We start from the raw sequence: 17592 nt of genomic DNA on the forward strand, positions 1-17592 counted from the left end.
ACAAAGCTTTCAGTGTTTCCATCTTATTTGTTGAATTGGTTATATTTTATCAGTTAATTTGTATTCAAAACGTATCGTCCACCGATATCTATATATTTTAGAAGTATTTATTCACTGGCACTCAAATTGGCTGCCTGTCAATCTTTTTACATTTTCCAGAAAAAGTGATTTTCCCAGGGCCCACTCATTTGCTCATCTGCCCTTGAAAGTTTTTTCCCCCTACAGTTTTAAATGCTGACTTGAACTATTCTGAAAAAGCCAGTTTAATACTTATCAAAGGGGGAATTTCAGCTACTGCACGCCGTTTCTACACTTTCACTGGTGTCATGCAATTTGACAAATGCGTGAGCTGATTTTCTTAAACAAATGCATCAGAAGATTAGAATATCTTCAGAAAATAATCTTTTTGAAAGTTCAGCAGCAGCAGCAGCTTGATGTGGTGACGAACGTTTTGCGTCCTGCTAGATAGCTGCATGTATCTTGTGTGCAATGCACAGGCAAATCCTTCATTTTTCTTTTATTACCTCACCATGTTCTGTCACTTCATTTTTTTGTATGCAATCTTTCTTGACAAATACGAGTCGCTGCCTGGTAATGCGTTTGACGTTCATTCTGTTTTTTTGCTCTAATTATGGTTTCCATATCTGACACTGAGGCGACCAGGCTGCCAAAGCATGATAGTACACCTGTCAGACTGGTTGTGCTCTGGATGTTAGCAAATATGAAAAAAGAAGAAATTCAATTGAATATATTTGCATAGGCATGTTCCTTATATGGGTCAGTAGCCTTAAGAGTTCAGAGAAGTTGCCTGGGCAACACAGGAATTCTAACCACAAGCATGTGCATTTTGCCTAAATGTGTTTATCTGCCTATGAGTAAATGTAGTCAGTATGTCTTATTTTCCTGCTGTTTAAACACTGTCTCAGGAATATTTAAAGTTTAGTCTCTCAAGTGAACTCTTATAAAATCATGCTTTTTATTTCCACTAGGTGTTCTGACTGAAACAAGTGAATCTAAAGCTTAACTTAGCAGAAAGAAGTGTTCTAGTCGTATCTATTTTTCAAAGCTTCTTTAGCAGCAGTGTGACGCTACACTTGTGCTTGTCTTGCACTTGCATTCATTTAAAATACAGAGAACTCACCGATTTCTCCCGCTTGACTTGCGCTGTCTTATACTTAAATATACACATATTTCAAATCTGAAGGGACAACAGAGGTGTTACAAAAAAATCATTACCTGGTCCAGACCGGTCTAAAAAAAAGTCAGATCTGCTCGCAATTGTCAAAGCAAGGAGAAGTGCTGTAACTAAAGTCAAACTCTTGAAACAAACGGCACTTGGAGTAGCAGATCTGGTAAAACAGCTGTTAAGTTCACTGTACTTCTTTGTTCACAAGCTCCTGCTTCATTTAAATACATAATTAGCCTGCTTTAAGTTTCACAGCCAGTTTTATCAGAAACACCAGGACAGCATCTCAACCAATTTCAGGAGCAATCAACAAGAACAGTATTGTGAGCGCTTCCTGTGCAAAGCGTTCAGGAGAACACAGTTCTACTACTACCTGTGCAAAGCCTTCAGGAGAACACAACTTGAAAGTCAGATCCCTTTTTTAAAATGTTGTTTTGATTTGTGATAACACAGCTCGAAAATGAGATCCTTTTTTAAAATGTTGGTTTTCATGTCATGTATACCTAGGGCAGGCTGTGGTAGCTGAGGCACTACTGAAGAATCGAAACAATTTGAAACAAGCTCTTCATTCTAGTGAAGTACAAGCAGATTTTATAGTCTAGATTGATTACAGTTTCTTGTTAGAATGTATTCCTTGCCTTTTGAAACCTACCCTTATATACTCCAAAATCCATCACGGGTTGTCCCTACTCTACTTGCAGCAGTAGGAGGTTAAGCATTATGTGCTCATGGTTTAGCTCTAGAAGAAAAATATTTTTTTTTTCTAATGGTGTTTATGTACAGATAACATTATTCAAAGAACTCCTACACACGTCTTATGTATTGGAGGTGCTTTTAATGTGCGCAGAGGATTTGTTGCTGTACATACATACTGGCTTTGGAGGAGTCAGTCAAAAGGTCAAGACAGGGTTGTACATTTGTACAATTCCCTTTTTAGAATGACAGATCTGGCAACGCAGTCAATTTTGAACAGTAAGGGGTGGTTTGATACTGCTGCAAAAAGTGACCTATCGCTCTGCTCACCCTCTGTAAGGGTGGGTATTATTCCTGTGGATAGTGATGGTTAACAGAAAACGTGAAGTTCAATAAAAGGGGTTTTGTTCTTTCATCCTTCTTCTCGATTCAAAAACACAGACCTAACCCCCATCACTACCCCCACACACTGTTAATACCATTGTTTTGAACACCCCACCCCCCACTAAGTTCTCGGCATTAGGCTTCCACCAGTCTCCCTGTCTAATCCACCCACAGTGTTTCAGGTTTTTGTTTTTTTTAATCTCCCTGGCGTCGTTCGCTGCCCTGAAGCTGCCTCACGCTGCTGTATTTTGATAATCCTGCCACTCTGGAGAGTTAATCCCCCATCACTGTAATTTACACAGTGCCTAACAAGGCTCATTTCCATTGCTGATGCTACTCAGTGCAAGGGTTTCATCACTGCTGTAGAGCAGGAGGGACGAGGTGGTTCAAGCACTAGCCTGTCAAGTCTGGCTTTGAATCTGACTTCCACTGTCAAGTGGAATGAGTTTAGCGGCCCCAGCTTAGGCCCAAGTGCTATGCGTATCCATTCTAAAAGTTAACACAAGCCTAAAAAAGTATACTATAGCTATGTGAAAGCATGATAAAGCAAATACCAGAGAAATATTGTAAATCATATTAAAAACATGTCAACCATGGTTAGCTAAAATGCACAGTATAACTATAGGGAAAGCGTGGTAAAACTGCTAAATTACTGTGCAAATGTACAGTAATAAAATGCAATAGTATACTAATATTTGGTGGAAACAACAAGGATCTTAGACAATCACCTTCAGTTCTGATTCTAATCTAACATTGCTGGATTCATTTGAAGAAATGGCTGAAGATGTCTGTCTTCAAGTACTAAGTAGCTGAAAAGCTATCCCCCAAAATTGTGCAGAATGCTTGCTATTGCAAGTTATTTAGAAGCTGTGCAAAACCCAAAGGTCATACCTTACAGTGACTGTAAGCTGTATCTGGCACTAAACATGGGTAAATTAAATCTGTTTGGAAACGATGTTTTCAAAAAGCGTTGCACTTGCTTGGTCATTTAACCTGGAGGGTGACATTGTCCCCACCCCTCTAATGTCTTTTTGCCTGTTATTAAGCAGCCAGCTGCGTCCCATACTGATTGACAGGCTTTTACAAAGAAGACAATCCTGAAAATAAGGAATAGAAACTGAGAACTTTCTTTAGCTTAATGTAGTACCAGATACCATATAAAAACTGCACATTTATGATGTAGATAACAGAAGAGCAAAATAGATAATATGTGTGATATTGCTAACTGTAAAAAGATATATTGTGTGGGCCAATTTACTATTCTTTTTTTTTTTCTGAACAAATGGTAAAAGTGACTGGAAGTACATAGAATGTAATTGAAGCATTTGATTAACTAACAACAGCACATGTATTACAGACAGATAAATGATGGATTACAGAGAATCCGAAAACACAGGTGTCAGTACTTTATATAGACTTGCTTGTGTGCAAAATGGAATTTATAACTTGGAAAGAGTTTGGAGCCATAATTAATAAACCAGTCTCCTGGCGCAGAGTCGATGCAACTTGGAGGCCAGCGACCCAGCATCGCACTGTCATTAATATTCCCCATCCCTGCATCCTCTACATACCACGCAGAGGCATAACCCAGTCACTGTAAGAAAAAAACACATATACAACACAGCGAGGGCTGCTAAAATAATTGCCAGCAAAGTCCTCTCATTATTTTCACTTTGTGGGTATGGACTTCTGATGCCTCATTATGATCTTTCCTGGCTGACCCATGTGGAAGTGTGCTGTATAGTGTACTGCACCCCCTGCTTACCTAAGGAATGTGCTGCCGTGGTTTTGGAGCTGAAAAAGCGCCCCAGTCCCAGGTCTCCCAGTTTAACCACTCCAGTCGCTGTTATAAACACATTAGCAGGCTTTATATCTGAAACAAACAAAAAAAATAATAAAAATTAAAAAACTAAATATTCCTTCACAGCCAAACAGTGCTGAAACAGCAGAATATTCCTTCATAGCCAAACCTGTACTAGATTTCCATTTTAAGAACTAGGAAGTCACTCAGAAAAGTATGAGCTGAGTAAAGCATCAAGAGAAGCTAACTCAGTGGCAGGGAGAAATGGAAAATTCCTGCACATGAAATTGTCATTTGCAGCAGCTTCCCCATGCCGCTCCATAGTGTCCAATATTTTGTTCACAACTGTCTCTGTGTGTCACAGTTTTCCTTATTCATAAAAGTGGGAATGTGGGAAACCCTGAAAGTGACTGTAGCAAACAAAATAATTCCATTAGTCGCGTTTTGAAATGAAATGACGTGACATGTGTGCTGTAGCATGTGTTTCTATCCAAACAGCACACTTTGTTTGAATACAGTATAATCGTAAATCTCGAAAAACTACTCACTTCTAAATCTTTTGTAGTCATTTTTGTATTACTTTAATATAAATACATGTTAATTTGGATTCATATGTTGTTTTTTTCTGACTTTATGTGAATGAAAAGACACACATTTGCCCGTTTTCCCATTGGAAATAGTGATATTTTGAAATATCACTGTCCTGGTCACAAAGTTTTTGGGGAATAATAGCCATTTTCTATACTTTTGAGGCATAAGCAATTAGGAAATAACACTTACTACCCAGGAACAAAAATTGTGTTACATAGTATTATCAAACCGGTATGAAATATTATCCTACATTGTATTACTGTGTTTATTATCATTATCAAACCAGTATGAAATATTATTCTACATTGTATTACTGTGTTTATTATCATTATCAAACCGGTAAAGGTAAAACTAAAGCTACCAACTGGCCCCAGAATCCCAGAGACAGGAGAGGTTTTAAAAGTTGCCTCTAAACTGAAAGACATTAACCTGCAAATTAAGAGTTAACCCTTTGCTAAATTGATATTGTTGCTTAATTACCGCAAGGCAGCATGACAACACATCGCAAGTATTTTATTATGTATTTTATATCGGAGCTCAGATATAGACTAGAATGCAGAAAAAATATCTATAGAGTAAATATTCAGCACAGCACAGCTCCACAGCACTTGCTGCAACTTTCCCATTTTTTTTAAAAAAATAATTCTGCCACCCGGCCAGCATTCTGTTTCCTGTCAGTCAGCTGACAGTGGCTCTTGTAGATAAGAACACAATATTATTAAATTGAGGTTTACTATTATGCACTGGGTTGAGGAAGCGTTTTCATTGAAAGAACACTGGGTAAACTGTATTTGCAAATTATGACATGTCCCGGATATAGGCTTTGGAAAGTTGGTAGTTTTATCTGTAAATGCAACTCAGCACTTCAGCATTTTGTATGTTACATATGTGAACAAGATTTCTGAGTTTAGTTTATGTTCAACTGAGTAGAATACAGTATATGCTATTAAAATTGAACACAAACTGTCCCATGTACTAGTGATAAAAGCCAAAGTCTGACTTCAGCGGGGGGAGCTGTGTGTGTGTGTATATGTATATATATATATATATATATATATATATATATATATATATATATATATATATATGTGTGTGTGTGTGTGTGTGTGTGTGTGTGTATATATATATATATATATATATATATATATATATATATGTGTGTGTGTGTGTGTGTGTGTGTGTGTGTGTGTGTGTGTGTGTGTATATATATATATATATATATATATATATATATATATATATATATATATATATATATATATACACACAGTCACAAAACACAAATATAGATCTGTTAAAATATATCCAGATTTACTATCCATCAGTGTGCAGGCTTGTTCCACAAGCTAGACTCTACTGACAGAACGCGATGACAGTCTTCTGAGATGTGCTGACTGAAGTTATCGGGCAAGCATATATGGCATTCTGCCTTGAGTAAAGACCCAGCATGTGCTTGAGCAAAGAGAAGGGTCAATGATCTAACCAGTTATCTAAATATTGACACGTCTCAATTTGCGTGGATTACTGTATTTAGTGTTGTTAAAATGGGGGGTCAATAAATCACACATACTGGGCTAACAACACATAGACAGATACAAGACTGCTGTATTTAGCCCCACCTAGTATGTACAATTTTAACACAGAGCCTTTTGAAAATATATCCTACTATGATGTATTCCTCTGTGAAGTCTGGAGGCCAGTTTTCCTGAAGATGGCACTGGATAGCAATGCAAAAAAACACAAGGGAATCTACTCCTTTGATCTTTTTCCATAGACACAACATATACAAAGGCACAAAGATTCTTCCTAAAGCCAGTGTCACGGCAACAGCTGTAAGACCTGACGGTGCTGAGCAGGTTTAAAAGAATAGCTCTGATTGGGTTCTACACTAGGTGGCGCAGTCAGTGCCGGAGTGCACTAGCCTTTTACAGGCCTCAAATACTGTTTGGGTCACTGATTTTTGTGGTTATGGTTATGGTTTGCCACCAGTGGATTCCACATAACAACATCTTGAAAAAGAAGTGGGACTGGATGTCAGGAGTTGTTTCTGTCAGTACTTCGTGCAAGTTTGTGTCCTGCTGATTTTAAAACTTTTATCAGATCTGTTTTCTCTTAGAAGAAACAAAGATACAGCTTTTGCCCCGACACCTTTTCAACTGCCCTGCCAGCCAGGCTGCTTACAAAATCATCTTCATGGCTTACACTTAACGGGACAATACCTTGTTTGGGTATCATATAACATCCTATTCACAAAGCTTTAATAGAGTCTGTTTTTTTATGATTAAAACCAGTTTGACATCCATGGCTTCTCATATTGACTTCTTTAAACTGTCATCCAGCTTCAAGGAGCAAGACAAGCCAAATTCAACTTTCAAAATGCTTCCCTAACCCTTACCATATCCGCTCGCTATATAGATCTCACACAGCATGTAAATCTTTAATGCAGCACATGTCGGTAAACATGTACTTTGGTTTTAGAAATGCTTGCTGGTACGATACTAGCTCAATTTGTATGCTGTATTTCAGGAAGTTGAGATTTCTTTACCTAAAAATGGAATTGAAAACTGCACATCGCAGAAGACAGCTAACACAACAGGTAGAGATCATTGCAATACTTTCTAAGCCCTTTAAAAGGATTTTAGCTAACCAAATGTTTCCTGAAATGTCATCCATTGTGCACTTTCATTAGTTATATAGGTCACAAATGTCCAGTTTTGAAAGTCTCGGTATAGTAAAATTTCTATTACAATATGATATGTGGCACTACACTTGTTAAAATAAATCTCTGAAAGCCATGCTTTCAGTTAGGGTTGCACATGCTTTGTCATTTCACCTGTTGGGTGAAACTGTCCCCACCCCTTCAATGGCTTCTTCCCTGTCCTAAACCAACTGAAATGCTTCCCCAATTGACTGACATGCTTTCAGCCAGTAACATGCAATCACCCCAAAGATACTGCTGAGGTTAACTGTAACAGATATCTGGAAAATAACGCCTGGAAACAGAACGTTGTTTAACCTACAGTAGTACCAGACAACACACATTACAATGAAAATATAATGTGTATCTTTCAAAACTGCACATTTGCAACCTGTGTAGCAAATGCAAAACAGGTATGCTTTCGAGAATGATGTTGTTCTATAGAACTACCTGTAATGAGCAATTATTAGAACAGCTGGACAGGCTTTGCACACATTAAGACATCATCTGTAGCGGTACCAGTTTAAATTTGCAATGAGGTTTACGGCAGCTTGCAATGCAAGGTCAGTGTGTTGTGAATATTCAGTTTTTGGATGAATATTTACCTCTGTGCATTATCCTGCGGGAGTGCATGTGCTCCACTGCACTGCACAGCTGCACAAAGTATTTCCAGACCGTCCTTTCAGGAATAAGCCGCCGCTGCTTCTTAAAATACTGTGGAACAAGAATAAATAAAAGATGAGTGAATAAGCAATGAGCTATCCGATTCCCAAAGCTCATGTCAGTCACACAGCCACTGCCGAGACACTGCTGAGCATCAAAAGAATTATTTATCTCAGCATTAACATTTGAACCCATTCTCAGCCACTGTTTGTGCTGGCAATTAGCAGCCATTAAGGAATTCTGCCTAATGAGGTTTGACACTCCCGAATGGACACCACACATAATTAACACTAATCTTGTTAATTAACTGGTAAAACATGTTTAATGTCTCAAAACAATAAATGTTTCAAGATACGGCTTCCATTTTTGCATTTACTGTTTTCCTGAAGCTCATATACATTATAATATTATAATTAAAGTTCTCTCTTTGTTTGAAAAAAAAACATAGGGATATTTCTGTTGTAATTAATTAGAATGTGTGTGTGTGTGTCTATATATATATATGTCAGAGACAGTAAAGTGGAAATCCACTGCTACAAACAGTGAGGGGACATTTTCAAATCATTTTGTCTTTAATTAACACATTTTTTGAATGGAGTAAAAAAAAAAAAAAAAAAAGATAACACTATAAAGCCAACAAAAAGCCTAATACTAATGTCCAATAGTAATGTTACATTTCTATCTAATTAGTGCCTGATCAATAAAACATTTCCCAGTGTACACAAGACAGCTTACCAGCGTTGTCGATGCAGCAGTCTAAAGGGTCCTTCCTTTCATGCGTAACGTCTTGCAGGAGAATAAACGAGGAGGGGGGCACTTTAGGCTGCTGCACACTGGAGGTATTGGTCGTGTATACTGTGAAATCAATTGATCAGTCACTAATTAAATGGAAGACACAGTATTTGTCGATTGTATTCACTTGGAATGAACTGCAATCCTGTTGTTTGCATGAATCCAATTATGAGAAAGGGGCTATCTTCAGTCCTAGGGGATTCCTTTTCTATGCCCAGTGGACTATAATGACATTTTTCCATTAGAAAGTCTAATCCTCTAGCTGGTTAATGATATTCTGTTAAATCAGCTTTATAACACAAACTAAATAATGCAATAGCCAGGAATATGACAACCTTGCATAATGATTTCTACTGTTGCTTTTCCCCAGCACTGCTTCCTGTTATTTTCAGGTAATTTTGTAAATAATGCAGATGCTCCATGAATTAGCATATCTGCAGTTAATTTCCCAAGTGCAGTTGCAGTCTGTGAGAGAGGTGTTAGTAGACCTCCCATCAATGTATTCCCCAACCGCATACTGACAGCCTTTTATCGACGGCTCACAATAGGTGCTCAGTTGACAGGTGCTTCATCATTGAGTTCTACTAAAATGTTTCAGTTTGAAGTTCCCTGAAGGAATTGGAAGTGCGATTCACTGACTGTCATGGATCCCTCCAAGACTCTGTATGTGTGCATGCTGTGCTGTCCTGGTAGCCCATCGTAACCCTAGACCCTGCTGACAGTGCTATTGCAGGTGTTCCTTTTCTTCATTGTAACCCTACACCCTGCTGACGGTGCTATTGCAGGTGTTTCTGTTCTTCATTGTAACCCTACACCCTGCTGACAGTGCTATTGCAGGTGTTTCTGTTCTTCATTGTAACCCTACACCCTGCTGACAGTGCTATTGCAGGTGTTCCTTTTCTTCATTGTAACCCTACACCCTGCTGACAGTGCTATTGCAGGTGTTTCTGTTCTTCATTGTAACCCTACACCCTGCTGACAGTGCTATTGCAGGTGTTTCTGTTCTTCATTGTAACCCTACACCCTGCTGACAGTGCTATTGCAGGTGTTTCTGTTCTTCATTGTAACCCTACACCCTGCTGACAGTGCTATTGCAGGTGTTTCTGTTCTTCATCGTAACCCTACACCCTGCTGACAGTGCTATTGCATTTGTTTCTGTTCTTCATTGTAACCCTACACCCTGCTGACAGTGTTACTTCAGGTGTTTCTGCTCTTCATTGTAACCCTACACCCTGCTGACAGTGTTACTGTAGGTGTTTCTGCTCTTCATCGTAACCCTTCACCCTGCTGACAGTGCTATTGCAGGTGTTTCTGTTCTTCATTGTAACCCTACACCCTGCTGACAGTGCTATTGCAGGTGTTCCTTTTCTTCATTGTAACCCTACACCCTGCTGACAGTGCTATTGCAGGTGTTCCTTTTCTTCATTGTAACCCTACACCCTGCTGACAGTGCTATTGCAGGTGTTCCTTTTCTTCATTGTAACCCTACACCCTGCTGACGGTGCTATTGCAGGTGTTTCTGTTCTTCATCGTAACCCTACACCCTGCTGACAGTGCTATTGCAGGTGTTTCTGTTCTTCATTGTAACCCTACACCCTGCTGACAGTGCTATTGCAGGTGTTCCTTTTCTTCATTGTAACCCTACACCCTGCTGACAGTGCTATTGCAGGTGTTTCTGTTCTTCATTGTAACCCTACACCCTGCTGACAGTGCTATTGCAGGTGTTTCTGTTCTTCATTGTAACCCTACACCCTGCTGACAGTGCTATTGCAGGTGTTCCTTTTCTTCATTGTAACCCTACACCCTGCTGACAGTGCTATTGCAGGTGTTTCTGTTCTTCATTGTAACCCTACACCCTGCTGACAGTGCTATTGCAGGTGTTTCTGTTCATCGTAACCCTACACCCTGCTGACAGTGCTATTGCATTTGTTTCTGTTCTTCATTGTAACCCTACACCCTGCTGACAGTGTTACTTCAGGTGTTTCTGCTCTTCATTGTAACCCTACACCCTGCTGACAGTGTTACTGTAGGTGTTTCTGCTCTTCATCGTAACCCTTCACCCTGCTGACAGTGCTATTGCATGTGTTTCTGTTCTTCAATCGACCCCTATATCTCAAAAGACAAAGAGGTGAGCATGTTTAGGACAGGCTCTCTGCACTGTGTAAATACCCACCTGGCTCGCATATTATTATACATCACATTCTTTAATGATGGCAAACTTATAAGGGAATCACAGACATTCGCCGTCAGCTTTCAGCCTCGGCCCATTCGATATGACCCATAAACAAACAGGTTTGCATTTCTGTAACTTCATTATATATGAAGTTTACTCTTAACGGCTTGCAGATTGTTCCTCAACATTTCCATGTTCTCTTATTTAAAGAGAATTCAGTTTGGACTGACAGGTACTCTGACATGTGCCTCAGGTATAATTCCTCCAGCAGGCACAACTGATGTCGTCAGTGGGTTGAGTTTATGACGTGCAGTGCTATAAATACAACACAACACTGGCTGAAAGCTCTTCAGCAGCCTGTACTACTCAACAGCATTCTCAATACGCTATTGAGAATGCTATCTCCTAAAACACAAACCTACCGTAGAGGCCTTTATTCATCTTGAAGCAGGTGTAGGCTAGCTTTCAAACTCAATGCATGAAGAAACAATGTGATGAAACAGAATCGGGAACACCCAGAACCTGAATGTCCACTTTGCATTTTAAAAGTAAACCATTAATCTGAACATTACATTAGAAATGCGTTTTCAAAAGGCCTCAGCTGGCAGTCAGTTTCCCCTCCTTGCACTGAATGAAAAAAGAAACAGTATTGTCCGCACCTTTATCATCTGGGAGAGATCGCCAGCATCTGCCAACTCCAGAACAATGTTCAGCTCATTGTTTTCGATGAACGAGTCCAAATATTTAATTACATTGGGGTGGTTCAGTTGCTGCAGAAGAAACACATGGGTATTGTTGTGAGGGTTAGTTAAAATCTCATTTTAGTTGTCTAGGGGGAAAATGTATGTCCTGCACAATATTTCAATTAACTATCTCAATAAAAAGTAGGATTAAAGGTTCCCAATTTAAAGAAATGTAAAATACACAGATTAAAGTTCCACTTAGTAACACATCTTTTTGGTCCTAAGGTGCCAATATCAGTGCTTTAAGTATCAGCCAAAAATAAGCAGACCCCTTTTAAAAAGTAAAAACAAATTCATTTTTTATTCAGCAGTTATAAAATTAATGAACATGAACATGTTCATTACAAAATTCATGAACATTTTCCACTTTGCAAATTGTTTAAACTAGGAACTGGGGAGGGGAAGGAATCTAAAGAGGTGTACAAAATAGAAGCTAATGTATCTTACCTCCTGCTACTCGCTGACATTTAGAAATCACAGAGGCATGTGTTACAGCCTCTTCTTCATATCCCTATTACTCTACCTCTACTCAATCACATGTTCCTCACATGTAATGCTGGATCTCTGTCTACTAAAGCGCCTCTAATCAGCGGTTTTATTCTGGATTATAACACTGGGATTTTCTCTTTAGCTGAAATCTGGCTTGGAATTGATGACTATGTCTCCTCAGCTGAGACTTCTCCTCCAAATTAGTATTTTTTCCAGAAAACATCCTGTACTGGGCGGGGAGCTGGACTTGGCATTATTTTCCACGCTGAATACAGAATCAAACAGGAGATTGTTGAAGGTTATTCACCTTTTCAATTGTTAACTTTCTCTTTAAATAACCAATTTATGCTTCAATTTACGACGCACAGCACTTACAACTCTCTTTTGCATTATTACCCTGCTTCGACTTTACGTCATCGATACGGCATTTATGACACGGTTTAATGCATGTAACTGTTTTTTGGGTTTTTATTTTTATTTGCCCTTAACAATGTCTGATAAGAGCAACTGACTCAAAATTGAACCTAAGCTGTGAACTCTGTCACATGATGAGGGGCTTCAGGCGATCGTATTTCCTGCTAGGAGTACCACATACACACATTGAACACGTCATTGGAAAGCCCCGAGTTTGTACTTTTAAACAAGCCAGGTGGGTGTCTGAGTAATATGCACGTAATCACCAGTGTGAAGAGTTAAATAAATATTTGCATGAGTACAATATAACGGGTCATTTTTGTAAAATTATATTATCTGGCTGAAGAGTCAGGAACGTAACCCCAATTTATAACATTGTTCCTATGGGAATATGTGCTTCGACTTATGACGCTTCGACTTACAACGCGACTTTCAGGAACTAATTGTGTCATGTTAATCTCTTATCTATATTGTCTGTCAATTCCAATTGGATTATTTTATTGGGTGATTTTAACATTAGGTTGACAGTGAATTTGATTCTAACTCTTCTGAATTCTGGAGATTACTGGATCACCGCCATTTCCTGCCACACTGGGGTTCTTGTTTGTTTGATTGTGTAATCAGGTGAGATATTTGTAATCATCACCAATTTAATAACTATATCAGTACAATTATAATTGTTTTTAAATGTATTTAATGACTTCTGCAGCTTTTAACATGTATTTCTTCATCAGAAAATGGTTTTGAAGAAACAGCTACTTTGTGAGCAATCACATAGCTTGCCTTAACAGCAGCATCACTTTCAATGGCACTGCTAATTCACTGTACTTATCTTCACCTAACTTTCCTGTATATGTATCATATTTGTTTTGCCATTTTGTTTCATACTGTCTTTTAATGTTGTATTATTTCACAACAGCCACATATTGCTTACAAATTAAGCATGTTGGCTTTCCATTCATGTTCACAAAGAAATACGAAATTCCCCATTTCTCTAGAAACACACGGCACTCTTGCTCCAGTTTTCTCTTCATGGATAAAGACATGATGACACTTGTCACTACAAAAGTGAGGACTTCTCTTGTGCACAGCCTTTTTCAACTCATTCAAAGATTCTCAATCGGATTTAGATCAGGACTTTGACTAGGGCATTCGAGAACCTTGATTTTATTAACCTTCTTTAATTTTCATTCTGATGCAGACTTTGTGCTTTGGATAGTTGTCCTGTTGGAACATTCAGTAAAGTCTAGCAAGCCAATCAGCATGTAGTAAATGTGGATGGCTTGATTAGGACAAGCCTATTTAAACCAAGCTATTCTGCATGCAGACAAGAAAGAGGATTTGTGGGTGATTATGAACAAAAGATTTAAGAACAAAGCATTTGTTCAATATTAAATAGATCTGCAAGACCACGCCGTTCTTTGTTTCTTGAGGGTGCCGAACCCAGCACTTGAGTGCTGACAAAAACGCTTTGCTTATTAAGATTTTTTAAGACTGCCTTTTCTTTAAAATGAAATCATTATTTGTACTCAAACAATATTAAATTTAGAACTGTTATTGTTACCTTTTTCATATTCTAGGAAACGTTTCACTTTTATATTATATTATGTGAGACTTACAACATGACTGTAATACAGTGCACATTAGGTAACACTTACTAGGATGATTTTATTAGCTCTGCGTTAGTCACACAGCAGAACCTAGAAGCTTTCATCTTTCAAAATGTTTGCCGTGGTATGCTATGTGTAGTGAAGCATAAAGATAAAGCAGGTCAAGATCAATTTAAACCCTGGTAAAGCATAGTGCATTTAAATTTATTTCGTTCAAACAATATATAAAACAATTAAAACCAAAGCATGAATATCGTACTCTTATCAGATACACACGTGTTGCACAATAACACAAAGCAAATTAAATATCTACCTGCTGAAGCGGTTTTTATTTTAGCCAATGAGGTGTTCACGTGTGGCAGCAATGCACTAGCAACAGTCACAGGGCAGTGACGTCAGCTCCCCAGCAACAAGCCTCCTGTGTTGGGATTGGATTCTTTCAATGCAGCGGGTTTGTGCATTTGAGAAAGGAGAGGAAGACTCGTGAAATTAATTGGAGACTGAAGTTGAGATTAAAATTAAAATTAAAATTAAAACGGTGTGGTGCTTTTCATATGAAAAATGAGAAAAGGCATGTTGCGTAGAGGATTTTGGACCCAGACGCCCCCGATAAAACGAGGGAGTGGTTGTACAGTATGTTATTAACCTATTTGTTTTTCTATGGGTCTCTCGCTATACCGCGGCCCTGATATATAGTGGATTTACATTGGACCCCGACACCAGCGGTATATTAAGTGGGTGGTGTATGTTAAGTGCCACAAAGGATGCTACTTAGTGACTTAAATAAAAACAGTGTTTCGATTCGCTACTGTTTACATCAGTAGACCCAGAACAGTGTTTCCCAACTGTGTCTTGTTCAACTTGTCTATTTCATTTTATTCATATACAATTGCTTCAAACCTGAGGCTGTTGATCTGAACAAAATGTACTTGCCCAGACTACATTAATGAGATAATTACTTCAACCCACCTATATTTGGTACAGTAAAATGCATTTTTATATTACTGCATGTGTCAGCCTAAAATTAAAAGGTTCAGATATTTTATTTTCAAAAACAATGTGCCATCTAAACGAAAAGCTTTTCTAGTTAATTTCTGGATCAGTTGTGAGGAAGATGCGTAAACATAAAAATCTGAGTCCTGGTTCCCCAATGCTGTTGCCATGGCCACACTGTGCATCAGTAGTTTGATAATGTGCTTCTATAGGGCACTGTGGCACCACCAAGGGCTTTCATTACAGGAGTCATTTTCATAAACTACCAATCATGTATGCCTATTTTTATTGTGCATGATAGAAATCCCATCCTCACAATGCCATGAATAGTATATCACTCCCTCCCTCTGTCTTCTTTCTGGAGCTCAGAATCCAATAAAATAAAATCACACAAACTTTTGCACTTGCACTCAGCAAATCAGGATTAAGAAAATGGAAAACCCACCTACTTCTTTCCTCAGGACTGGTTAAAATGATGATTTTTACACATGATTGACACTCAATGAATTTGACCAAGTGTCACAGGGTGGTAGGAAAGCCCTGCTTAAATGTATTTTGTTTATTTATTTTTAGAACGGGGTCTCCCCCTCTGCCCCTGCGTTATTTATGTATTATGATTTATTTATTGTATTTGTTTGCTTTTATAAAATAAAAGTATTTTATTTATTTTTGTATTTAAAATAAAAACTGTGCACGCCGTGTCCTTTTTTTTTTGAACTGCAGTTACCTTTTGTGCATTCAGTTCCTTCTTCTGGTCTGACGTCACCGCCATTTCCTGCCACACTGGGGTTCTTGTTTGTTTGATTGTGTAATCAGGTGAGATATTTGTAATCATCACCAATTTAATAACTATATCAGTACAATTATAATTGTTTTTAAATGTATTTAATGACTTCTGCAGCTTTTAACATGTATTTCTTCATCAGAAAATGGTTTTGAAGAAACAGCTACTTTGTGAGCAATCACATAGCTTGCCTTAACAGCAGCATCACTTTCAATGGCACTGCTAATTCACTGTACTTATCTTCACCTAACTTTCCTGTATATGTATCATATTTGTTTTGCCATTTTGTTTCATACTGTCTTTTAATGTTGTATTATTTCACAACAGCCACATATTGCTTACAAATTAAGCATGTTGGCTTTCCATTCATGTTCACAAAGAAATACGAAATTCCCCATTTCTCTAGAAACACACGGCACTCTTGCTCCAGTTTTCTCTTCATGGATAAAGACATGATGACACTTGTCACTACAAAACTTACAAAATCATAACTATAACCCTTTTTCTGGTATCACTGGTGTTGTAACTCGAACCAGCTGACAAACTGCCAATTCACCCACGTCGTCGCAACATGACAATTTGTGTTGCTCATGGCAAGAAACTTGCTGTTTACACACGTTTTCTAAGAGGTGACAGTGACTGAAACAATAATTTTGAGGTGTTGGGTTCGTCTTTGTATTTTTATGACTGTCACTTGGCCAGCGCCAAGCACCACACCCCTGCTCTAGAGTGTGTATCGGGCAGTGTTGTGTGACACACACTCTGCCTTCTCAACTCACCCAAACCGAGCCAGTCTCCACACTCTGCCTTCTCAACTCACTCAAACTCAGCTGGTCTTCACACTATGGCTTCTCAACTCACTCAAACTCAGCTGGTCTCCACACTCTGCCTTCTCAAACCCTCACTCAAACCGGGCCGGTCTCCACACTCTGCCTTCTCAAACCCTCACTCAAACCGGGCCGGTCTCCACACTCTGCCTTCTCAAATCCTCACTCAAACCGAGCTAGTCTCCATACTCTGCCTTCTCAAATCCTCACTCAAACCGAGCTGGTCTCCACACTCTGCCCTCTCAAACCCTCACTCAAACCGGGCCGGTCTCCACACTCTGCCTTCTCAAACTCTCACTCAAACCGGGCCAGTCTCCACACTCTGCCTTCTCAAATCCTCACTCAAACCGGGCTGGTCGCCACAATCTGCCTTCTCAACTCACTCCAACTGAGTTGGTCAGCCAGTTGGTCTGCCTTCTCAACTCCTCATAAAACCCTGATCCTCGGCACAGATGGCTGCTCTATGAACCCGAATTTAATGACTGCAACATTACAAGTAACAATTATTATGTGAGAAATGTATGATTTTTTTTCGAACGCAATTGTAAATTATAAAAACGTCATCCAGTTAATGTATGTAACTGTAAAGTACAAGTGGCACGGGCTCTATCACTTAATGCGAGGTGAGCTGGTGATGATGAGTTGCAGATGTAATGACTCCGGCAGTGAGAGAAGGGAGTTCCCATTGCTGAAACTGACAGATCTAAAGCTGGCCCTAAATTACAGTGTAGTCTAGTGAGGAAAACCCTGC

At 38.9% G+C, this 17592-nt stretch overlaps 1 protein-coding gene across 2 annotated transcripts in view; it reads right to left on the reverse strand.

Moving 5' to 3' along the window:
• LOC121303551 (serine/threonine-protein kinase Nek6-like) overlaps positions 1-17592 on the reverse strand; it is an 84679-nt gene that overhangs the window by 19664 nt on the left and 47423 nt on the right. For both annotated transcript variants that reach the window (XM_041234314.1, XM_041234315.1), the window contains exons 5-7: positions 11641-11751; positions 7959-8067; positions 4029-4136 (exon numbers count right to left, since the gene is read on the reverse strand). In XM_041234314.1, the coding sequence (XP_041090248.1) occupies positions 4029-4136; positions 7959-8067; positions 11641-11751 (328 nt within the window). The remainder of the gene's footprint in view (positions 1-4028; positions 4137-7958; positions 8068-11640; positions 11752-17592) is intronic.

This window comes from Polyodon spathula, chromosome 33, assembly GCF_017654505.1.
Source record: "Polyodon spathula isolate WHYD16114869_AA chromosome 33, ASM1765450v1, whole genome shotgun sequence".
Taxonomy (NCBI): Eukaryota; Metazoa; Chordata; class Actinopteri; order Acipenseriformes; family Polyodontidae; genus Polyodon; species Polyodon spathula.